Source organism: Micropterus dolomieu, linkage group LG19, assembly GCF_021292245.1.
Source record: "Micropterus dolomieu isolate WLL.071019.BEF.003 ecotype Adirondacks linkage group LG19, ASM2129224v1, whole genome shotgun sequence".
In the NCBI taxonomy this organism is placed as follows: Eukaryota; Metazoa; Chordata; class Actinopteri; order Centrarchiformes; family Centrarchidae; genus Micropterus; species Micropterus dolomieu.
In genome coordinates, this window is record NC_060168.1 from 11,613,972 (window position 1) to 11,639,779 (window position 25,808).

The 25,808-nt window shown below is 39.2% G+C and overlaps 2 protein-coding genes across 14 annotated transcripts; one reads left to right on the forward strand and one right to left on the reverse strand.

Annotated features, from left to right (window-relative positions):
• Positions 1-939: 939 nt before the first annotated feature.
• Positions 940-9,441, forward strand: faf2 (Fas associated factor family member 2). 4 transcript variants are annotated; one of them, XM_046029668.1, is made up of 11 exons: positions 940-1,000; positions 2,796-2,864; positions 3,017-3,151; positions 3,543-3,619; positions 3,716-3,854; positions 3,954-4,039; positions 4,288-4,379; positions 5,628-5,805; positions 6,235-6,406; positions 6,517-6,660; positions 8,219-9,441. In XM_046029668.1, exons 2-11 carry the CDS (start codon positions 2,817-2,819, stop codon positions 8,399-8,401), a joined length of 1,254 nt encoding a protein of 417 aa, XP_045885624.1. In that variant the 5' UTR covers positions 940-1,000; positions 2,796-2,816; the 3' UTR covers positions 8,402-9,441. The 4 variants fall into 4 exon arrangements, with proteins under 4 accessions (XP_045885624.1, XP_045885621.1, XP_045885622.1 ...); XM_046029665.1 differs by lacking the exon at positions 940-1,000 and adding an exon at positions 1,590-1,856; XM_046029666.1 differs by lacking the exon at positions 940-1,000 and adding an exon at positions 1,590-1,785.
• A 149-nt stretch (positions 9,442-9,590) lies between these two features.
• rnf44 (ring finger protein 44) lies at positions 9,591-24,417 on the reverse strand. Of its 10 annotated transcripts, XR_006821722.1 has the most exons (13): positions 22,337-22,753; positions 20,497-20,689; positions 19,096-19,318; positions 18,702-18,869; positions 18,066-18,239; positions 17,763-17,924; positions 15,992-16,107; positions 14,784-14,871; positions 14,267-14,388; positions 14,069-14,168; positions 12,724-13,656; positions 12,346-12,472; positions 9,591-10,065 (listed from the first exon to the last, which is right to left on the reverse strand). XR_006821722.1 is itself a non-coding variant. In XM_046029670.1 (11 exons), the coding sequence occupies exons 2-11, from the start codon at positions 20,601-20,603 to the stop codon at positions 13,594-13,596; spliced, it is 1,323 nt and encodes a 440-aa protein (XP_045885626.1). In that variant the 5' UTR covers positions 20,604-20,689; positions 24,195-24,417; the 3' UTR covers positions 9,591-13,593. The 10 variants fall into 10 exon arrangements, 3 of the variants coding, with proteins under 3 accessions (XP_045885626.1, XP_045885625.1, XP_045885627.1); XR_006821724.1 differs by having other exon boundaries at positions 9,591-12,854; positions 13,498-13,656; XR_006821723.1 differs by having other exon boundaries at positions 9,591-12,924; positions 13,498-13,656.
• Between the last annotated feature and the right edge of the window lie 1,391 nt (positions 24,418-25,808).

Sequence of the window (25,808 nt, forward strand, 5' to 3'; positions counted from 1 at the left end):
TTTTTTTTTTTTTCATTTCAGAAATGTAACTCATATTTCTGTTGGCTAACCCAAAACTCTGTTGTGTGAATATCAGGTAATTAGGTTTTAAGTTACTGTTTCTGATATTCTGGGGTTATATTACAGTTAGCTGTCAGTAGTGATGGTGAGATCAAACTTCATGAAGCATTGAAGCTTTCTATCCAATTGGTTCACTCATGGGCCGAAGCTTCACGGTGCTTCATTTGCTCTACTGTGCCATCAAGTGGACAATAAATGTAAAACGGGCAGAGTGATTATAAGGGCAACATGGCTTTGGTGTGTGAAGCTTTGAATTGAAAAAATTAATGAATGATGTTTGTGATGCCAATACATGACTGATTAGCTTTTTAATAGGGTGTCTGTCTTTATGATACAATGACAGGGTCAAAAGGAAAGTGGAAACAAGGGAGAGGGTTATGATAACTTGGTTTGTGACTTTAGATAATAGAGACAACATTTTTTTCATCTTTATTTAAAAAGAACACTTCCACAGTGCTGGGCTTCAGGCGGTTTCTTTTTTGGAGATGATTTTAACTGCTTTAGAAAATTATTATATGGGGTAAGAGTTTAATTCTTACCAAAGCCACAAAATGTAAAAGAAATGTCAACAGTTTCTTTTCCTCTGTTTCATCACAATATTTGAAGTTATTTGATCAAAGCAATTCTGACATAAGTTGATAAACTTTTTTAGTCATTTAAAATGAGCTTAAGATAAAATCGAATTGTGTTCAAGTTCAAGTTCAAAAGTCCACAAAATGTTGAGGATGGTGGTCAATTGCATTTTGCTGCTCCTTTCAAATCGCACGCCAAACCCGCAAACCATCTCCTGAATCGGTCATACGGCCGACTCGCGAGGCTTCGAACGTCACCGCATACGTCATCAACACAAGCCTCGATACGCGCTTCACAAAAATCATCCTGCATTACTCGACACACGTTTCGAAGCCTCAAAAAATGCACAAATCTTCAGTTATAGTTGGTAAGTATGACATGAAACAAAACTGAGATTTACCAAATAAAGTAACTATTACAGATTAAGTTTTGAAGTTTACATTTCACTGTGATCGTACTTTAAATGATTACATGAGACAAACTTGATTGATTGAAATAAAATTAGATTACTGAATAGAGTTGTCACTTTTCATTATCAATTAATCATTCAGTTAAAAAAAGTTAAATGTTTGATGTATGAGTGCCAAAAAATAGTGGAAATGCATTTCGTTAAAGCCCAGTTGCAATTAATCAGTTTCTTGTTTTGTCTGATGAACGGTTCACTATCACTTAAAAAAAAAGAAAAGAAGCAATATCTATTTTTTATTTTAAAGTCATGTTTTTGTCTAGATTGACTGATTAATCATCTTCTTTTCAGCACTGTTACTTAGTAAGTTAAATATCAAGTAGTTAAGTATTTTAATTATAGTATTGCTAGCCAGTAGGGGAATATTATTTGTGATTGGACATGTCAGACTAAACAAATAGAAGGTGTGTGGTTCATACAAATATCCCCAGATAAGATACAGACTATTCTGCATCAATCAATTCTTAACCGTTACAGATGAAGGCCGATCCATGCAAGTAATACAGTAAATTAGGTAGATCTTTAGTGTTGTGTTCCATAGTTATTTTAGAAGTCAGACCGGTGTGGTGACTCTCCTGCTGTCATCCAGAGAGCTAGGCGGCAGTAGCCCGCAGAGGTCGTAGCAGCAGGGCCAGCATCAGGAAAAGACAGTTGACGTTGTTACGCCTTGCTAGATGATTGGCGAGGTAAGAAAATGGCGGCGCCAGATGAGCCAGAATTATCTCAGGCGCAGACCGAAAAACTCCTCCAATTTCAGGTAGACTCCTTAAATTTGACATTAACACGTGTCCATTTACACTTCACAGTATAATACGTGATCGTTGATAATGAATCGCTGTAAATAGACGGAACTGCGCGTGTTTAAACGCTTTTTGCACAGTCAACTTCGATAACGTTAGCCCCCAGCTCCCCAACGTTAGCCGTCAACTTGAGGCAGAGCCAACGTTAGCAAAGCTAGCTAACATTAGCTAAGCTAGCTAACAAGTTAGCAGACTTTAAGGGCCATGGTGGGGTTTAATAGCTTACCGTTTGGTATATGCAAGTCACATACATACACCAAATCCAGCTTTGTTCATCAATATCACTCTGCTGCGTTTTAGTGTCTGTTTTCACTTTACGTTAACTTGGCTAACGTTTCCACTGACGCTCCCCACTAAACAGTAAGTTTAGTTGAGTTAACCTTAGCAGTCAGCATCGAGCTGTCACTGAAGTTTCTCAGCGACAAACTATTTTAGCTACACTAAATGAAATGATTGATCTTAATTTCAACAAAAATGATTCTGTTTTCCTTTCCCTTTTTAACTTATAATCTCTTATTCCTTTCTTAGTCTGCAGTTGGTAACGTTACACTAGCCGTTAAAATCACAGGGTCTTCTGGAGAGCTAGCTTACCTTTAACGTCATCCTGCTTGGGGTAACGTTATTTCTCTGTGCACGTTGACGTTGATTTAGAGCTCTTTAACAAAATGCTAGTTAGTCGGCTACTTTAATCATTTAATTCTGCCTGTCTGACACCTGAGCCAACTTAGTTTGTGTGATTCTTGCCAACTATTTTATGAATAACTTGACACATCGTACCAGTAGCTTGTAAGCTAAAGTAACAGAAGGAAGCCCTGACTACACAACGTTGATGTTACGACTGTGGCTTAATGGGCAACTCGAAGCCTTCAGTGTGACTTTCGTTTCATATCCAACAGGACCTTACTGGCTTGGAATCAATGGACCAGTGCCGTCGAACATTAGAGCAGCATAATTGGAACATAGAGGTAAAGTAACATTTACAATTCCCATGGATCTGTCTACATTTTTCTTCCCATACATATTCTGTGAGCCCTGCTACCGTTTGTCATTCATCTGTCCTTCCTTTCTTTTGGTTTATTGATTGAAGTATGATTATGCTTAAATGTATGTGTTTCAGGCTGCAGTACAAGACAGACTTAATGAGCAGGAAGGAGTGCCCAGCGTGTTTAACCCTCCACCACCCAGACCATTGCAGGTCAACACAGCAGACCATAGAGTATATAGTTACATCGTCTCAAGGCCACAACCCAGGGTAGGTCTGCAGCTTGTTTTATTGTTTGTGCTTTGGGGTGAAACATCTGCATAGCTGATAGAAATTTTACCACACAAATAAGGTCCTGGATGTCTTTTACAATATTCTGTTAAACTATTACTCATGCTTGACATGTGGATACACTCTAGCGGGAATAGTCATTATATATTTCTGTTAATAGTCTCACTTCTGACGTAATAAATAAGGTTACTATATGTATAGATAGATATATTAAGTCAATCCTCGACGGAATGGTCAATCTAAGTGGGGTTTTTTTTATTTTCCTAAGTGATTCCTTAATTTTTAATTACATTTTTATGGCTCATCGAGTTTTCTTTCATACCTATTTTGTACTGTTTGAATGGTAATCATATGCTTTGGTTCTTTTCAGGGATTACTAGGATGGAGTTACTACTTGATAATGCTACCTTTCAGATTTACATATTACACACTTCTGGATATATTCAGGTAATTCAAGCACATTGATTTAAACATGTGGCTGCTGAAACGTAAATGTGTAGCTGCAGGAAGGTCATTGATCACCAAAATGTCTTTTGCTTCAAGGTTTGCCCTGCGGTTCATCAGGCCAGATCCCCGTGGGCGCGTGACAGACCCTGTTGGAGATGTTGTGTCCTTCATTCATAGTTTTGAGGAGAAGTATGGTCGTTCACACCCTGTATTTTACCAGGGAACATACAGCCAGGTGAGTTCCGGGGTACATTTTTTATGCTCTGAGTCAATTTCATGTTGTGGACAAAGAATATGTTATATGTGCAATATGTATTCACCCTGAAACATGTAGGCACTGAATGATGCAAAACGGGAGCTCCGCTACTTATTAGTGTACCTTCATGGGGAGGATCACCAAGACACTGACGAGTTTTGCCGGTATAGTATTTCTCACCTTTTTTACTGAAATCACCTGGGTCTCATCCATCAGAATTTGTTACATATACCCTGTTGTTGCCCAATGCCATACAGTTTGTTTTTACTCAAAGCGCAGTCTGGTTGGTCTTTGGCACATGTGATGAAGGCACATATTTATATATAGCGTTTGTTTTTATATCCATGTGCACATGAAATGGGTGTTCCTTGTCAAATGGTTTATTTTGTGCAACTGATCTGTCTCTTCCTAGCTCCACGTTATGTACAGAAGAGGTCGTAACCTTCCTCAACACGCAAACGCTCTTTTGGGCATGCTCAACCAGCAAGCCCGAGGGCTACAGAGGTATGCAGATTTAATGGAACCCACCACTTGTTGTCAGTCAGCTGTTGATGTAAAATGGGTTGCTCGGATAATGGAAAATATCTGTCAAGAATCAGTCACACATGTAGGCACGCTTCATATGGCTATAATCCTTTATGAAAGCGATACGAGACAAACTCAAACAGCAGGATTTGAAAGTGGATCAAGTGACCCCTTTTTACTTTAACCTAATGGAAGGCAAAATAACAAAGTTGAAGAGCTGATTGTCCTTTATTGTGTTTATATTCCCAGGTTTTGAGTTCTATCACCACCCTAATACAAAGAATTTGAAAGATAAACTATATGGACAGAAGTCCTGGGACACCTATGTCCCAATACTTTTGGGAGGGGCTGTTTTTCATGGTGTGCTCTTTATTACGGTAAAGCTTAATGCTACAGCATACAGTTTTAGATTCATACAGTTCTTCTAAAAGTTGGTGTTTGACCTTTTACTGTTTCAATATGACAATGCCCCCTCGCACAAAGCCAGCTCCATAAAGAAATGGTTTTCCCAGTTTGGTGTGGAAGAACTTGACTTGCCTGCACAGAGCCCTGACTAACACTATAGAACACCTTTGGGTTGAAGTAGAACAGAGATTGCGAGCCAGGCCCTCTTGTCCAACATCTGTGTCTGACCTCACAAATGCACTAATGAGCACTGGCCCCCTTCCTTAAGGATTAGGGTTACAATTTTGGATTTATTCACGCACTTTAAAAACATTTATTTAAAGCGTTTTTCTTTTCACATTTTTATTTACAGCATTATATGTTGACATTTATATTTTAATAGGCAGTATATTAACTTATTGGGAGAAAACTGGTAGTTGTTGCTAAATTCAGACATTGAGCACCCCCATATCGCCAAAATATCATGATCCTTGTTTCACTGCGAAGCTTCGACTGTGAGATTGACAGTCGAGTCAGGCTCCGCCCATCAAAGCCTCGAATCTTCGACTATTTGGGATCCGCCCTACCGGAAAGACTTGCATTTTGACTTGCTGCAATTTCTTTCATCTCTATTGTGTTGTGGTGAAGCCTCAGAGAACTCAAACGTTTGCACATAAGAGAAACTATTTGCATGCTAGTTACCACAGGGTCTAAGTAGGATATGTCACTTTTCTTTTTGTGTGTGTACGTGGCTGACTATCCAATTAAATAAAGCAATTGTATAGCAGCCGCACTGTTTGAAATAGTGAGTTTTGACTTTATAAGTGTGGGTGTATGTTTCAGTGTCCCAAGCATTGCGGGAGAACACCTACCCATTCCTGGCCATGATAATGCTGAAGGACCGCAAGATGACAGTGGTGGGCAGGCTCGAGGGTCTCATTCAGCCGGAGGACCTCATCAATCAGCTCACCTTCATCATGGATGCCAACCAAACGCATCTGATGTCAGAGCGCCTTGAACGGTACTAGAAATCAATGAAAACACAAGATTGCTTGGCGTGACACATCTAATCTCCATTTATCTTGGCGAAGCCTGGGAGTTGCATGGGGGGATTGTTGAGATTAGATTTGAGTCCGTCTCATGGTTACTGTCCCAAAAATAATAAAACATGTAAGATGTGACATTTTAAACAAACGTATACTTTATGTTGTTTTATCTTTTGTGCAGACTAGTATCTCAGTTATGAATCAAATCCTCCATGTGATCATTTTTATGATACAATGATCACATGGATTACAGATATAAAAACAGCCCTTCCAAAAAAACGTGCGTGTAAACATTCCTTGGCTTAAGCAGAAAGGACAGTAAATCTTTCCCTGTTTAATGCCACACTCTGCTCGTATACCAGAAAAGTTTCATAGTTTTAAGTACGGACCAATGTTTGTTTCAGGGAGGAGAGGAATCAGACCCAAGTGCTCAGGCAGCAGCAGGATGAGGCCTACCTGGCCTCCCTCCTTGCTGACCAGGAGAAAGACCGAAAGAAAAGAGAGGAGGAGGAGCAGCTCAGGCAAGCGGAGGAAAAGGTCCGACAAAGTGCTCTTGCTGAGGAGCGGAGACGACGAGTGAGTCTAATTTTGCATTCCAGATACACGTGCAGACCTTAACAGATAATTCAGATGTAGAATTCTTTCTTTTCTGAATTATGTTGTCAATTTTTGTTGTGTGACTCCAGACACTCGAAGAGGAGAAGGAGAGGAAGTCAGAATGTCTTCCCCCAGAGCCACCTGCAGACGATCCAGAAAGTGTCAAAATAGTGTTTAAGCTGCCCAATGATACACGAGTAGAGAGACGATTCCTCTTTGGGCAGTCTCTGACTGTGAGTATCCCTCCTTATTAAGACCCTGTGTACTCATTTGCTTGACCCTGGGGGATTTATCTTATCTAGTGTATTTCAGTTGTTTGACAATGTGTACTTAAAACTTGTAATGTTTCTGACATGGATTTATTTCGGTATTGAGTAATGCAGTATGATGATCAAATGTATTTCTGCATCAGTGTGGGGAAAAAACAACTGAAACAGACTGTACAGATAGTCACAGATCGTCTGTACCATTTCATCGTCTGTTCTTGCTCATACTTGGCCGTTAAATAAACAGAAAATATGAAACGGCCAAATGTTAGATGACACAGTGCAACGTTACGATACCATGACAGCAGCGGGGCAGAAATTACTTTTAACATGAAGGTGTTGAATAAATACTACTTAATGGACTATGTGTCCTCGTGCTGATAATGTGCTGTGCTTGTGTGGAGACAGAAAGTAAACACGATTTGCGGTGCTGCCGTCGGTGCTCCAGGATACTTTCGCTTCACGTGTTCAGTGCTGCTTCAGGTATTCGTGGACAGCAGTTGTGCTGCAGTGAAGCCCTTTCCAATTCACAGAGCTCACGTCTGTCTGTCTGAATTTCTCCCAAACTTGAAACGGCTGAAAGCGTGGTGTTTATAATTGAAGCTTGTCCAGGGGAATCCCAGCTAACACCGGATGCAGCCACCCTTGGACGCACGTAATGTGAGTCGACGTATTTAGGTAGTCGATTACGTCGACGAATCGCCCCAGTCCTAAAACAGCAGAACTACTAATATTTTTTTAGGGCTGGGGCGAGTCAGTTTCATCGTATAGGCCTACCGGAGCGGGTATACAGCACGTCACTCCTGCCAATTAATCAAGGATCTGTTCTTTGAACAAAAGCATCTGTCAATTTTGTTTAACCTCTTCAGTGGCATTAGCAGTTGCATTCTGAATGAGTCTCTCTGACACGGCTGGGGTAGAAAGCATCAGTTTTCACGTGACGTTTTGAACCATGCTTTGCGACGTCGCATCCCTACAAATGTGGCCTACTGCAATGTTCAAATCGCAGGAGGCGCAATATTTGTTAAAGGGGATAATGCGTGTCAAAATACCATTTAAAATTAAATTGTCATGCTGCAGTGATGTCCTCACATTCTAGAAACTTGGTTCTTTGTTTGGTACAGATCCCTGCAAAAAAAACACCATAATTAATTTTTGATGGGTTTTTATTTGATGAAAATTATATAAAAATGATCATTCCCCCTAGTATCGCAAATCAAATGGAAATTTGCAATATCAGTCAAAATAACCGCAGTTATATTTTTTCAAAATTGTTCAGCCCTACTTTAATCCACTAGTGTCAAACCATGTGCAGTGTCTGTAGGCTCCTCCAGCTGCCCCTAATTAGAAGTTGGTTCATCTAATAGACATGGTCCACATATTAACACTTGTTTATTTTTCAGATACTATAAAGAATAAATTGCTTTAAAACGCATTCAGATCTTGCATTATTATAAAGCATTTCTTCATGTCTGCAGAGCACTAACGCTTGCCAATTCACTTGACACTTTTTCTTCTTTCACAGGTAATATACGACTTCCTTTTCTCTTTGAAAGAATCCCCAGAGAAGTTTCAGATAATTACAAACTTCCCTCGCCGAGTCTTGCCCTGCCTTCCGACTGAAGAGCAACCCAACCCTCCGACACTGAAAGAGGCGGGGCTCAGCCGCTCCGAGGTCCTTTTTGTTCAGGACCTTACGGACGATTAATAGATGACATACCTCCTCTACATGGAAAACGCATTTTCCTCCAATGCCCACCCACTCCTTTTTCTTTTTCTTCTTTTTTTGAATGGCCATTATGCACAAGGGATCATTGAGATAAAATCCTAACCTGGAAAAATTTAACCACCCTGCATCCAGTCCTTGTTTGGTTATGTTACGGGGTTCCCAATAGCCTGGAAAGTCTTGAATTTTATTGAATAAATGTCCTTCCTTGAACTCATCTTTGTATCCGTGTGGATAAAGAAGTTTGTTTTTCCATTGTGTGTACTAGCTACTAGTTCATTCTTGTCCTTCCTCACCAGTAATTGTTACTGCTACTGAAATATACCGAAACAGTAGCATAGCTTTGTGCAAAACCAGAACCATATCCGAAATTAATTCATGGCTGTGCAACTGAACAGGTTGTATTAATACTTACTGATACACAGGATGCAGCATGGAAAGTGGTAGATTTTTATAATGGTGTGAAAGCCTTGGCTATTCTTTTTTGTCTTGACGTGTTTGATCCGCGTGTCCTAATTCAACATCCTTTTTGCCTGGAAGTTAAACATGCTTCCTCCACAGTGACTGACAAGCACAGCACTGGTCTAAGTTGGGTCAGTACCAGTGTGATTGTTCTATGTGGCATGGAGAGCAAATGTACCACTTCAGGGAGCAGGCTGATGGATTTGGACATGAAGGAATTATGGGAACCCTGTTTTAAATGAGCCATGACCTGTACATAAGTTAGATATTTAAAAACCCCGAATTTACCTTACATTTTTTGTCTTTTGACTCATCTGTCATAAAATGACCAAATGCAGGTTGGTTACTATGTAAAGCAGGCTGCCTCAAGCTCATGAAGTTTAAAAATACAATATTTAACAGAGGCCACAGCTTTTACATGTGGCTTTATCTAGTATAGTGAAAGTCTGCCCATAGTGTGCCTGTGGTTACTCATAGATGCCTGTTTTGCCTGTAACATCTAAATGGGCCCATGTAAAGATGTAATTTTCCAACTATAAATTAAAAACATTTTAAAAATGTCGGTTTATTGAGAATGTACGAAACGTGCTTGTGGTACTGGTGCATCACATAAGCAGCCTTTTGTGTGTAATTTTGATGAGTATAATATTTTAGACAGTTGAGTGTACTATTTTCGCTATAAGAACACAAAGAACACTGAGACATGAGCATCAGTTATTTTTAGTACTGTATTTTATAGCTTAAGACAAATAAGACCAGTGTGGTATTGGTATACATCATACATTTATTAGTGAACAACCCTTTCAAATCAGCCACAATAAAAAAAAAAAAAAATATGATTGCACTACTTGGTAAAGCATAACTAGCAACTTTCATTTAAAAAAAGTACAAATCTTAAAAATTTCAAACAGTATACAGATGTATATATAATACACTAACTAGTTATGTTAAATGCTACAAACAATATAATTCCAATGGAATGAAAAATTATAACATTAATAAGAACCATTTCCTATATATAATATATATTAGTTGTTTTTTCCCCCCCACCCCCCAATACAAACATGGAAAAAAATGAGGTAACTGTAAATGTGCAAGTACCAAAGCAAAATATCTGCCTAACACAGAACACATGCCCCTGGCTCTGTTGGCGGGTGGGTAGTCTGGTGTTCAGGCAAGGACCCCTAGAGGCCAGGGAGAGTAAGAACAGTAAACCACTATCCCACCACAGCAAAAGTAATTGGTAAACAAATGGTATCTACGGAGCAATCAATCACAAATCCTAAATAAATTTTAGCTGCTTATTGGAACACATTTTTGCACCACACAAGCTGTGAGATTATTCATTAACTCTTAACAGAAAGACTACAAGACTCTATTCTCAGTTGTCATTAAAAATTACTTCATTACCTAGGCCTTAATGGGAGGTTCTCTTTTTATTTATTTGGATAGCTGGATATTGTCAATTAAACATTTAAAATAATAGTGCTAACATTAACATGAATTAAGGTATCTATATGTGAACAATACATTTTAAGATATTGATACACTGAGAGCAAGAGCCTGATAGGCTGGTATAGTACTACACTGAAATAAGTATGACAACACTTTTATTTTTTAAAAATCCCTTAAACTATATTGTTGTTCACTGATGTTGTTTAGGGGTATTAGTATAACATGCTTTAAGAATACATGGGTACCATGACAAACTATTGCATTCACGCAAGTGAGTTTTCATACCTAAAAGCAGAACATCTAGCACCTTTTCACTATGGCTTTTGATAAACTACAGTAGTTTCAGAGCATGTAATCTTCAGTCATTAGGGCAATAACAGTAACACAATGTATGTAAGAATTTCTGGATTCAAGACCAGTTTTTTTTCCCCCTATAAAATGAAGGTAGCGCAATAAAATCTTGTAGTCATTCAGTTCTATTACAAATGTGTGCAGTACAATGCATGGCAGTTATCAGCTGAGCGTTAAGATCCAAACCCCCAGAACCCCAAGCCAACTAGAGCTAAAAATCTGGGATCTGGTCGACAAGCATGCATATTGTGCACCATTAAATAGGTCCCCACCAGATTTTGAGATAACCTCCACTATAACACACTTGTACTCTTTTTTCTTTTTTTTTTTTTTTAGTCATGCAAACACCTCTGAAGTAGATTTGGGAGTGAATTAGGTAGGATAGTGTGCACTGTGGCACATTTAGAAATGGGTTCACAACCGCTATGTTGAACATATGGTTCGAGTAAAAGAACAAACAGGTTTGAATAATACACTTGTAATGAGTTGCAGTGTACATTGCCTCTTTTCAGTGAATACTAATATCATATTTACTGATCTTTTATTCTTGCATGCCTGTCTTTAAATGATGTAATATCTACTATTTCTGACAAAACTGAATATTATAAATTGATTACATTAAATGATTTATGGTCTGAGGAAAACAACCAAACTAAATTCAGATATACCCTTTTCATGGCATCCTTTCCATATGAAATGGACTGTTCTCCTTTATTTTTATATACTGAGAGGCCCTGAGTGATTTTTTTTAACTTACAATATATGCCAGCGAATAGATATGTACACATAGATTAATTCTCAAAGCTGTGGGTTAAACTCATTAAATGGCTTCTTGTTTTTTTCTCTTGAAGGTGGCACACACATCAAAGACTCACATTCACTTAAGAAACAAAAGGTAAAGAAAAAGGCAAGATCCCTTTACACATAAAAGCAAAGGTTACAACTGCTTGTTAGTGCTTACTGGGGCAGTTAACAGACAAAAGTGATTCTAAAGCAAAGGCCTATTTGTTGCTCTTTTGTTGCTCCCACAACAAATGTATCCTGTTTTTTTTTTTGTTTGTGTGTGTGAACACAAGCAGGGAACCAGAAGTCTAACAGTGTTTCTACACTACTGAACACTCCAGCTCTGTCATTTGTACCCCGATCTGATCACTGAGGGATACAGACAGCTGGTGTATCGAGGAACATCACCAGTGACTTCTACGGGGGAGGTTTTCAACATTCTTCTGTCTTCAAACGTTTATCTAGAAGCATTCACACTGAAGCTATACATACAGTTGCTCTTTTACAACACCATTAACATTGGCCTAAGACAACGACCCGACCAAGTTACCAGAATATAACACATACCATACACGAACATCATTAGTGCTCCAACTGTTTCCTTCAATGTTTTTTCTCTAGAAGATAAAACCAATAAATAAAACCTTTTTTTTTTTTTTTTTTAAGAAACGGCATACTTTTTAAAACAAGTGAAAATGACAGTATTATTCAGGATTAGTAATAGGTTTGTGCTTGTCAAGGTCATAAGAAGGCAGATCTGAAATCTTGAACAGTATAGGCTATATCTGTATATTGGATTTGGCTCACAAACGAAGAAATAAAAAGCCCAATCTTCCTAAAAGGGGAAGAATGTTCATTTAAAACCCGCCACTCACTGCACATATTGCTTTCTGCACAGGCCTCCAGAGCTCTACGGCATCAGCGTAGCCTTCAGACGAGGACTCCCATCCTTAAACGCAGTCAGGGTGTGGAACCACATGCTAGTCTTCCTCATGGCGCTTTCTGAATAAGCAAGCAGTTTCTTTTAGTATGCTTCTTTGTCTCTTCTTTTTCTTAAAATTTGATGATTTGGTGGCAATGCTTGATTAAAATATTGCTAGTCTGAATCAACAGTTCATGCAAATCCTAGCATGCTGCCCTGTATCCAGTGGTTACACAATGCATTGGCTCTGTGAACAGGACAAACACACGCACGCACACTCACTTTGCCCACACACACACACACACACACACACACACACACGTGTACACACTTGCCAGAGGAACAATGCTGACATGGAGGGTGGATGTAGCACTTGTGCAGTTATGCCAGATGACCTCGAAAAGACGCAGTCCATTAATCCATGACTGCTTTTGTACAGATCTGTGTTCCAGAGTGGATAATCTGGGGTGGAAAATACCCCACAATCGCATGTCCCATCACTTGCAGTCCATACCCTCAGGCTTAACAGAATCTGCATTTAACCACAGCAAGTCACACTTTCACAAAAGCATTGGCAAATCTAAAAAAAACAAGGGGTAAAACTGTTGTAATGATCAATACATTATTGCAGAACATACATTATTAACAAGTCACTTTGCCCAACACCTACACAAACATGCATCTATGATGGTCAGGCGTCGCCTCCAAACACAGATACCCATGTTGAAGTATTCCTATTATTTTTCTGCTAATTGCACAAGGTGTCCAGCCCATCATCCTCCAGGCTCCTCGACTCACCTCTTCCAACGCAGGATTCCCACTATGCGTGAACACCCCAACCAAATCCTCTAAATAAAAATGAAACCCTGTAAACAAAAGCAGCAAATAATGCATTGTAGGGAAAATCTTTGGAATCTGCAACGAAGGGGCAGAGAAAGAACTGGCTGGCAATCCCAGAACTCCGGCAATAGGCTGCGATAGGCAGTGGGTTTCATGAGACTTGGACAATGAAGCACAGCAGAGGTACAACAGGCTCAAGAAACAATCCTGGATTGCTTATTATTTAGGAAGGGGCAGGAATAGTGGGTTGGTAAGCTATATTTACTGGAGGACGCAGGTTAGGTGGCAGGTGTCCCCAGCTTTGGGACAGACTCTGGTGTGTGCAGATATCCAGTTCAGCACTCAGAGATAGGCAAAGTTCTCACTCCACCTCTCGGTGTACGTCCGAGGCATCGGCTCGGCAGATAGGACAAGTGCGATTGGTCTGGAAGTCAAGCGGAAACATTCAGCATAAAGACATTAAAAGTGTGCAGTGTTTCCCACACACTGATTTATTTGTGGTGGCCCGCCACAATATCAACATTGACCGCCACATATTGATTTTCTTTTTTACTTTTAAAAATTGTTAAATCCTATTTCATTCTAGAGATGTGCGCAGCCGATTGATTCGCTTATCCTCTCTCAGACGGACCCATCTGTAAATAGCCCCTCCTCTCTCTGAATATTAACTGCTCATGTAAGTGGATAACATTAATGTTAATTCTTTAACTCAGAGGTGAGCCCCCACACCCTCCTCAGCTACCACCACAAACAGAATCTAATTTTGTGGGAAACACTGCTGTGTATTAAAATATTCATACAAAACGACAACACCATGAAACTGTTTGTCAACTTACCTTTAACCATTTATCCACACACTTTGCGTGGAATTCGTGGTTACAAGGTAATACCCGAAGTAGCTGCCTACACTCAAAGTCACTAAAGCACACAACACACCTGAGGGGAGGAAAGGGATGAGTTAACACGATACAGATGCATCTGTATCGACTGAATACAAGTGGTCTGGTTGATTAAAAGGTGAGGAAAAGGCTTACAGCGTTTGTTCAGATAGATGATTCTCTGAGTTGAATCTGTAGGACGGAAGTTGCTCTATATCTGCTTTAGTGAGTCCACGTGGTTTCGCTTCGCCCAACCTCTCTGCTAGATTCAGTAATGCCTACACAGAGAGGAGAGAGAGAGAGGGGACAATGCTGATGATGTTGGGGGTCTGTCAGGCGTCAGACCATCAATTACCAGGAATGTGAAATAGTTTGTGCAATACCATGAAACTGACATGTGCGCCATAAAGACAACAAATCATTGGAGATATAATACAGAGAAAAAGGCTTAGCTTTTAGAATTTATGACCATATATTTAAAAAAAAAAAAAACAAAACCTTTTGTACACGTGAACCTCTCTAACGTTACACCGTGTGTCATCTAACCTTTCTTTGAATTACAACTGATTGAACATTTATAACCAAACTTATAGAGACTTGCTCGAATCCTTTGGTATGTACTGTCTAGATTGCATGCGGCCTGATTTGTTTTTCCATAAACCATCACACTTACCTCGTAGTTCTCCATCTCCACATCATCCACATCCAGGTCTAGACTGATGGCTGGGCCCACTGCTGTTGGAGGCACAGGAAGCATTGACCTGAGCAGAGAGAGGAACATAACTTGTTGAGCAAGCATTCACACAAAGCGTGGCGATTGCAAGCAGCACCTACTCTGCAAATACCAACGCCGACTAGTAGGGATGCACTGAAATATAATATAATATAATAAAATATAATGAGAAACTTTCCCGAATACGTTTTTTTTTACCACTGCATAAATTAAATAGTCAAAATGTGCTTTTTACTCAGTGTTTCTCACAGGATTTGGTGAGACTATGGTGGGTGGGTCAGAGGCCCAAGAGGGTCCAGTAAAGTAAATTACACGTGTCCATTTACTTTTAATGTACACACTTTCTGTAAATATAATCCAATTAATCTTATTTCCATACTGTATAGATACTTTATTTTGAAAACCGGACTTTGTTACATGTGTATCCTCGCGCTAAATTCATCGAGTCCGATTTGATTTGTGGTTCTCGCGTCACATGAAGACTTCATAGTCTCTCTTCAGGTAGGAATCTCATACTGCAACACTTTTTAAAGAGAGGAACTGACAGGATCAAGTCACTAACCTGCCTGTCAGCTCGCACTGGTCCATTTTAGTGGATTTACCATAAAGTCTTGAATACGTGTGCACTCCAAATTTAGGTGCGCCTTCTTACAAACAAGTGACAGAAACACTCAAAGCGGTTCAGGCCGTTTGTTGCCTTTTCTGAGACGTCAGCCACAGAGGGAGTGCATGTGCTAGGAGACAATTCAGCAGAACAGTGTCTGCACACTGTGATTTTTGCATCTTTCTCAGGCACTTTAAAATGCTTCCACACTGCCGATATGTCAACATAATTGTTCTGTAAAATTTATTCGGTCTTTTGATGTATTAGGCCAAACCCGGAAAGTGCTTTTTATGCTATTTTCGACCGATTAATTTCGGTGGCCGAACATTCGGTGCATCCCTACCAACTAGCTAACACTACATAGTGTTAATCATCATTTCTATGCTTCTTCACTCCATTCATTTTTGAGTTTTATTAAGCTGCAGTGTTCTGACACATACCAGTGTAACTTAGTGTGATCAGGCATTTTACATTCAAGTAAATAACCACATAATTAAGATTGCTTCACTCCATAAAAGGGGAAGATTTTACTGCAGGTACTCACAGGAAGTACGGAAGGAAGCCTGGGTAGTAAGATGGAGGGGGAGGAGGAGGGGGGAGAGGTTGCTGCAACCGGTATCTCTGTCCACTCACGCGCCGGGGCAGCATGTGGGGATATGGCTGAGGAGAAACACACAGAAATGAAGGGAATTATGTAAATCAGAAGTCTATGATTAAAGTGAACCATCTTCTTCCACTTCACTTTATAATGGTAGCAAGTTTAAGAAAAGTCTGCTTGCATTAACACTGGTTAGGAAAAAACAGGAAAAGCAGAAAATTCTGAAATAAGCAAATGGCCTTTAAGAAAAGCCAAGAACAGCACATACAATACAGTCAGCAATTACAATAAAATATTTACAGACACAATCTTATTAGTTATTTCTACAGCTGTTAAATACAGAAGATGCAGCATGTGGCGCTGTAGAAAGGCACCTCTGTGTAATGAGTAATCTACTGATTTAATTTCTCCATGAGTAATAAGTAAAATGAGGAACATGCCTAGCACTGTCAAGACAGTGGATCACAAACTTTTTTATGAAATCTGAATTTTACTGAAACAGGAACATGAACCCACAAATGCTTTTTATTAGTTTATTTTTTACAAATGAAAAATGCATGTTATTAACTAAACTGTCAGACTTTTTAAATGACAGGATAAAATCGCTAACCTGCCTGTCAGCTTGCTCTGGTCCGTTTCAGTGGATTTACCATAAAGGCTTGAATACGTGTGCGGCTAGCACATCAACAGAAACACTCAAAGCGGTTCAGACCGTTTGTTGCCTTTTCTGAGAAGTCAGCCACAGATTGAGTGGATGTGCTAGATAATCCAGCAGAACAGTGTCTGCAAATGGCGATTTTTGCATCTTTCTCAGACACTTTAAAATGCTTCCACACTGCTGACATATCAACGTAATTGTCCGGTAAAATTTATTCGGTCTTTTGACATATTAGGCCAAACACCGAAAGTGTTTTTGGCCGATTAATTTTGGTGGCCAAACCTTCAGCGCATCTCTAGTTATACTTAAAGTGAACAGGAGAACAAGCTTCTTTGTATTTTGGATTTAACTGATGTGTTACTTTTGTGAGCATCGCCTGCTTTTCCTTTCCTCCCTGCCAAAGGTTTTCCATAATGTACAATGCCATTTAGCTAAATGTGAAACGGGTCAGATATTCCCAGACTGCTGCAGCTCAGTGGCCAGTAGTAACAGAAAGCAGTTGTACTCAGGGTTTCTGCAGGGTTCAAATTGAAAACCGTTTTATACAACAAAGAATGCAATTTAATACCTGTTGCACAAGCATACTGGCCAAAGTATGAAAGTACGATGGAAAACTAGTTTGTTAAAATTATTTCATTTCAGAATTTCATCACATTTTTCACAGTATTTAACAATGATTCCTAATGACGTAATAAATTACTTTAATGTCACTTGGATTGGATAAATGGCATTAAATGGATAGATAAATGAATGTGAATTTAAGTCTTAAAATCTATCGTAATCAAAACAACTACACTTAGTTATTAACCGTGTAACCTCTCCCAAGTCTGCAATTGATAATGATTGATGATGAACGATTTATAACCAACGATAATGCCTATGGCAGGCGAATAAAAATTAACTTCAGAATTTTGTTAAGCAAATTAAGAACTTCTTAATAAAAAGTAAACAAAATTCAAGACTTTTCAAGACCTGTAGCTGCCCTGTGTACTGGACTGAATGTGTCAATCTGACCTCACTGTCAGTTCCTCAGGGAAATAAAATGTCTCAGAGGCTTACCACTCCAAAGGGAAGCTCCTGATGCAGAGGCTCTTGAGGAAGATACTGTAGGGGCAGAGAAGGAGGCAGCGCTGGTGGGTGATGAGAGGGAGGGTAGGGGAAGGTCCCTAATGGGTGCTGGTCCCCTCTTAGGTCAACTTCATTCTCTACCCTCTGTAGAGGCTAAGAGGGGAGAGAGCAACAGATGTACAGAAAAGGCTGCTGTTGGACATTTGTATGCAAATGAACAAACTAGCGATTCAATTCTACAATCACTGTCCTGCGTTTTCATTGATAAACATGTGTATGCTGTGGACCACTCACCATGCGTGGGTGTTGAGGCTGTAAAGGGACAAACTGGCTCAAAGGAGTAAGGTGTGGCGGCTGGTGGGGGGGTACAGATGGGGTTGGGTGCAATACAAAATGTTCGCTGGAGATCAAGGGTGGAAAGGCTTGATAAGACACTGGCATATGCTGCATGGTACATGCCTGTATGAGCTGAGGAGAGAAAAGAAACACAGGAACGGACATAAATTTAAGTAAATCAGTTTTCCTCTCTCATTTTATTTATTTCAACAAATCAAACACTTTAAAGCAGCCTCTGCCTAAACAAAAAAAAAAGTGCTCCTCATGTTTGCAGTAAGGCAGCTACAATGACAGCATGTTTAAGTGTGTAGTGAACAGAAGCGATGCATTACGTACAACCACAGCACAGTATTGCCACAACACCACAATAATTTATGAGTCTGTTTCCACAAATAAACTACATATACAAAATAATCACATTTTATGTTGCTTAACTGTTGCTCATATTTGTGCTAACATTAATACTAAACCACAAATCCTGCACAGTAACAGCAGCAGCTCATTTGTTAGTCATGAACAGTGACAGATTGCATGGCTGGTATGGTGTGCTACATGGATGCCACTGACATTTGGGCTCTTCCTTTTCAAACTCACAGGAGGAGGAAGGCAGCAGAGCAGAGAGAGCTGTCCGCTGAACATTACCGAGCATGCTGGGAGCTGCTGAGTGTTGCACCCTGGAAGGGGCTGCCCGGTGTGGATGGGGAATCCGTGGGTCGTCACCGTCGTAACAGTGTATGATATCGGAACTGATCCCTGGTGCATCTTTTAAGAAGAGAAGTGGGGGAGGGGAGGGGTGGTGACTCCACAATCTGCCTAAAACAGAAGCATGTCTGCCAAAAGCAACTTACTGTATCCCACTACAACACCATGCATGTTTCATATTAAATCTGAACATTACTATTTGAATACATTTGGTCAAAAAAACAGCAAATCGTGTTCAATAAATGTTATCACTAATTTTCCCATCAGGTTGTTCTTGTTCTGTTACCTGGTCGTGTAGATCCACCATGATGGGGCTCTGCTGGGGCAGGTGAGCAGCAGGGTGAAGCATGCGTGGTGGTGTGCTGGTGTGGCCGTATTGTCTGGACTCATCTAAAGGAACCTGTTGGTGATGTTGGGAGAAAAGTAGATGATGGAAGTTCTCATCCTGGACCAGGGAATTGTGCAGTACAGGTCTGTCTCGTCTCCCCCACTGGCGTCTCACTGGTGGACTGTGAGATTGTACAGGGGAGGGGTGACAAAAAGTAGCCACAGATAGTTCAATACATTATGCCTATAAACAGGTAGATGGATTGCATGCCATTTTCTTGAGCTCCCAGTTTCATTACTTTAGGTGGAAAACTGCTTTTCAACATAGACCATTTAAATGTTAAAAATGTAATTAATTGAATGTAAATATTCAATTAATGTTTGATTTCATTCACTTGAAACATACACAAATTGGGACTTATTTTATATTAAGATGTTTATTTTGTTGAGGAAAAAGGACTGAAAAAAGCTTTTACTTAATTTCACACATGTATATTTGTTAACAAAGATTTTATCATAATTGGTTTGAATGTTCTGCCTCAGATTTGTGAAGTGATCCATTGGTTTGGCCTCAAGTGTTGACCATAAAGAAAAGTTTAAACCACAATTAACCATCAGGTTCCTTCAACTTTCACTCAGGAGCAAAAATCAGCCTTTAAACTCGAAAGAAAGAACCATTTGATTTTTATTGTGATAATTATCGATATCGAAAGATATTTTTGGCCATATCGTCCCCAGCCCTAGTGGCAATCTTGAATATCTTACGGAGAAACGTGCAAGACATACTTTCAAGTTTTTGTTTATTGTAATCAGGTATATTGGCTAAGGTTGCTTCAAATAATTTTCAGAGTCTGTGTGTCATTTTGCTGGACAGCAGCTGGGAAACATGTTGTCTCTAACAATATACTGTAGCTGGAGGTTCCGATGCTCCTGATGAAGGAGATAGTACTGGAAACTCTTTTAACATGCTAAACATCATTGCATGACCCTGTTAACAGTATGGATAATAATTTCTCCTGTTACATGTGTTATTATCCAACATGGGGTGGTCTATTATTCTGTCAAAATATTATGACAACATATGCCACAGGCAAATGCACACACTTTCGAGAAAATGTTTGTTGTAAGGATTACTAACACACATATTATCTATCTGCCTTTAGCTCTAACAAGTGTGTTTTCATTTTTAAATTTACTTTCAAGAAAAGGACAGGTGCATTAACTTTTTTTTTGGCTGCGTGGGAAAGGCAACATGAGTCACACACAAAGCTGACTTTCGTTGATGTTGAAAGTATCTCCATCTTAAAATGTATTATTAATAGAAAAATGTCTTATGAAAAAGACAAGGCAGCATTTTTACCTTCTCCTGAGATGCACTGGGGCGTTGCAGGGCTCTCCAAGGAACCTCCTTGGGTTTAAGGGGGCTGTTGGTGGCAGCCTATTTACTGCTATTTCCCATGGTCGCATTGGTGACGTCGTGCAGACGAGTCACACTCTGGGAAAGGAAACTGTACAGTGGAGGCACTTGTATGTTGCCTCTGATTGTCTTAACCCTGCAAAAACACATGGATAAATTCACATTGCTTCTTTTGCTACAGAGTTTATTTATGTCCTTTACCTATTAACTGAACACGGGCTAGTCATTATAGAAAGTCACAAGGTAAAAAAAATGGCAATGGTAACTAGTGTTACTCCCTCTTTCCAACAGGAACACACCAGATATAGGAAATTGTCTAAAGTGCTAGTCACATTTCTACACCTTATTTCTAAAAATCACAAAGATTTTCAGATCTGTTACGCCACACACCTCAGTAAAATTTGATGTTGTAAAACTGAATTTTATAATTATATGCTAATAAAATCAGGGTTGAAATAATTGCACATTTAAATTGTTGGTAATTTCTCTAAAAAAGGTATCTGGACCCCTACTTTGGTGGCAGCTGCTCTACGCAGTTTAGCTTGAATCTCAAGAAATGCAATTTTAAGTTAACTGTGCTGTAACTTAATAAAAATTAGTTAAGGAATAGATTTGAGAAAAAAACGTGTAACTTCATATTTTACTGAAGCACATACAAAGCATATGAGCAGATGTTTTTGTTCAGAGAATAATTTATTTTACTGCAGCACTTTGCTTTCACTGACCTTTTCCGGGCTTCTTATATTTCTTTGGAAATGGCCTAGATTACAATCACTGTCCTGCATGGTGATTGATGGCAACATTATCTATATACGTCAACATACAATCTGCAAGACCAGCTTACTCCACTTTCTAGATGACTTTTGACTGAAAGCTGCAGTGCAAGAAAATACTTACTGGTTATTTATCTGGATAATATTTAATTCCACATTGACCTTTCTCCCCTGACATTTACCTTGCAGGATGACTGCTGGGTCTTTTTAAAGACTTAAAAATGTGTACTGAAATTCACATTCAACTGCTTTCAGGACTTTCAGTTCCTGCTTTATTAATGGAAAATACACTAACACACTAGACAGTATCACCACTATGTTGGCAACTTACAATAAATTCACGTCATTTCTTATTAAGAAAAAAATAGTCAACACGTATGTCAGTTCAGTTATACACAGTCCTTAGTTAAATTTTTTATGTCAGTGTATTACAAAGACTGTGTTGAGATTAACCGAACGTGCTAAAATACAGTGAATTAATTATTGTTAAGGTGGCAGAGTAATTAATGCGGTATATTCGGGGACATGATAAATAGGGGTCGCTGTAACCTGCCTCAACAAAAACATGGAAAGCCATGTGCTCAAAAGACAAAGCAACAACAAAAGACATGGTAGGCAAGCGGGACCAATAGCTATCGTAGAATTTAGGAGGTCACTGCACCGTTACACAGTTTCACACGTATTGTGCGAAGCCGTGCCCACTTTACGGCTAAGATGACAAACACTAACTCTATCGTTGTGACGGCCGTTGGTTTCTCATTGCCAGGGCAAATTCGACGTCCCCTGTTGAAGGAGATCAGCTAATTTTGGGCAAGCTAGGCTAACGCTTTGTCCAGCCATAGCAGGACTCAGCAGCTGCAGATAACTGCTGATAGCGAGCGATTTCGCCAGCATGCTAATACATGGTTAGGACACTTGCTCAATTATCACCGGATATTCTACCCATGTAACAAGTTACAGCACAGACAGACGCCAACATGGCTTGGCCAACAACACAGCCCACATCTTACTTTCTTAGCTAGTTTGCTTGCCCAGTGAGAAGGACAGATGGTAGTTGTTTCAGCCTCCGAAATGTCCCGTCCCATCAAGTTATCCTTGCCTGCAACCGCCGATAGCCGACTACCATCAGTCGGTGTAAACTAATGTTACCTGACTATCAATCGGCTGCTGTTTCCTCCGAGAGATTTTTGACAATGTCGGACGGAGCTGCTAGTAGCTTGCTAACGCTAGCCAGCTAACATACGCTTCCAACTGCCGCATAGGGGATCAATTTTCTCCAAAAATTGTAAAATGGCAATGTACGTTAACCGCGGCGTTAGCCTGCTCTGGAAATACTGTTAAACGTGTGAAAAGATAACGTTAGAGCCCAACGATAAAGAAGAATTCCTTGGCGCGTGTATGTTCCTTGAAATGCATTGTTATGGCTAAACCACGCCTCCTTTTCAGTGACCAATCAGCGCGCAGCAAACACAGACAGTCGACATCCAGACATTCTTTGCTACAATGTATCAAAACAAGCAGTTCCTGTTGTTACCTGTACATTATTAAAGTTTTGTTTAATAAACATTTTATTTATATATGTAAATTATTATCTTGCTACATATAGCACAAACTACTACAGGCTATGCTTTTGAAATAATAGTCCCCAGTGTTGAAAAGTAAGTACTCAAGCACAGTACTTTTAATAATTTTGAGGTACTTGTACTTTACTTGGGTATTTCCATTCTATACAACTGTATATTTCTACATCTCTTTATATACTTACTAATGATATATAATTTACTTCACTACATTAACAGCGTGTTACTTTACAATGTTTTATGAAGCACTGTTTACATATTCATTTATTAATAATTAGTAATTAGTAAAAGTTAGTAATAGTGATCAAGTTATATACAGTAACACTGACAGAAGACAGTTCTTTTACTTTAGATACTATAAGTGTATTTTGTTGCAAATACTTCTGTACTTTTACTTGAGTTTGACTTGAGTTGTGGTGTTTTTTTTATAGTGTGATATGCTACTTTAACTTAAATGATCTAATATTTCTTCCACCACTGATGATCGCTATAAATAGGTCTACAAAATAATCAGGAAAGGTTTCCACAGGTCGAAATCTTGCCAAATGAGGAACCGTCTAATATTTACCATTTGCGCATCAAGGACTTGAAAGGTTTGGGAATTTCTCTCTTGTTGCAACCTGTAGTCCCTCAAAAACAAAATTATTAGAGTAAAATTGTATTTTAATTGATTAGATTAAGTGTTTATTTTGTTGAAGACACCGCCTTTAGGTCTGTAACTCTGCTGTGGCCCACAGTCTGTTTTTACTCACTGGAGTACCTCACCTACTGTAAACTACCCAGTCGGTTATGTAATATTGCACTTGCATGATCAAGTGAGAAACATCCTACATGAACTATTATAAGACATAAACAAGTCTCAGCTAGGCTACTGTAGGCCTGCGAATGCAGCTGCAAAATATCTTATGTGATGTTGCACTTGAGGACTATCAAGCTTTATAAGGCCTTAAAATCTACCAATCAGGCCCAATTTATCCAGGAAGAGTTAATAAATAATGTCTTTGCTTGTTTTGAATGCTTCACTGCAAAGCATTGGAGCATAATGTGGTCTTTTGAATGCATTCAAAAGTATGCACCAAATGATAAGCCGACTGTAGCGCGGCAGTGGTATGCAACACAGACTAAATGTAAACATTACAACATCTCTCTCGGTAGCAGCAAAACAAGGAGGGGCTGGAGGTTGAGCAGGATGACTACCCTAACAACCCGTCCAACCGTCTCCCGTAAACACCGTACATCTCCAAAACCCACCGAGACAAAGCAATAACAAGAGGAGGAGTGCTGTTACCTGATTGTTAATATGCACACATCTGATCACTGATATTTCCCTTGTAATGTTCACATCTCGTTAGGCTAAGTGCGGCATCCTACGGTCAGCTGTCCCTGTGTGGAACATTCCGTGGATTTCACCACTGCTGTACAAAAAAGGTGCTAAACGTTTTGCCCTTGTATTATGACCACATTCTGTCTGTGTATTGCGCGTGTTTAAGGTTTTGCAACCTTCGAGAATATTTCCGTAATCGCCATTTTTTGGTTTTGGAAGTGCTAATCCAGCCCCATGGTTGTTTTGGGTTTCTGCAGTTCCCCGCTACACCCCCATTTCTGCTATTTACAGAGCAGAGAGCACACGCCAGGCCGACATTTTTACCGTAATGGACAGAAAAAACTGTGTCAGTCTGACACGAAAGTTCAGGGTCGCCTATGAAAAGCGTTAATTTGTATTCAGGGAACTCGGTGAAGAAGAGAGGAAAAAGCTGTGGAAGAACTAAACCCAGAACCTTTATTTAAACAAAAGTAGTAATAGTGTGAAATACTCTGTTACAAGTAAAGGTCCTTCTTTCAAATTGTTTCTTAAAGAGAAGTAGGCCCACTCAACGTATTACCAGCAACATAGTAAAAGTACTCATTATACAGAGTGTTATATCTAATAAATATATTATTTGTTTGCTGTTGTACATGTTGTAAAATATAGACAGCATTATTATGAAGTAGCTGGTCGAGGAAATATTACCTACTTTATTGGGAAATTTAGCTGATAATGCATCATATTTTGTTTTGTATGTGAAATATTAATCTGCAAAGTAACTATTAATATATAATGTAGTGGGGTACAAGTTTAAAGTGGCAGGAGATGAAAGTAATACTTCAAAACGGTACTTCAGTAGACTACGGTCTTTGAGTATTGAGTACGGTCTTTGAGTATACTTAGTTACTTTTCATCACTTCTCTATAGTAATGTATGAGTAGTAGAATGTGTTGAGTTTAGACACCATGCAGGACTAATATAAAAAGTTAAAATTTCCTTTTTGAATAAAGTACTATACATTTTAAGAAACATGTTTTTTTTTATTATTAAACTGCAAAGTATTCTACAGGGACAGTATAAAAATTTTCATATCTCATCACACGCTACAGAGCACTGGACACCAAAACAAACAGACTCAGGAACAGTTTCTTCCCACAAGCCATCACTCTGATGAACAGCTGATTTCTGCCTCACAGTGTCAGGAACAATTCCTGTGCAGTTATCCCTGTTTACTGGCTTCCACCTATCATTTATTTATTCATCATTCTCCATTTCAAAGCTGTTCATACTGTTCAGATTGTCATATTGTATGTACTGTACACCAAATCCACCTACCTCATGTACATAACACTGCACATAATATTTATTTATTCCAGCATTCTTTGCACTCATTACACTGTGTACAAGATGCTTGTATGTGTATGTGCACCTGTATATCATATCCACCTCCGATATGTACATAATAATAACAATAATGGTAATAACAATTTTCTCCTTCATCCTTTGCACTCTGCTCATGGCACTATTGCACTATTGTCTCAATCTGTCTGTTTTATTTATAGTGTGTATATATGTGTTCTCTATACTGTAGCCTGT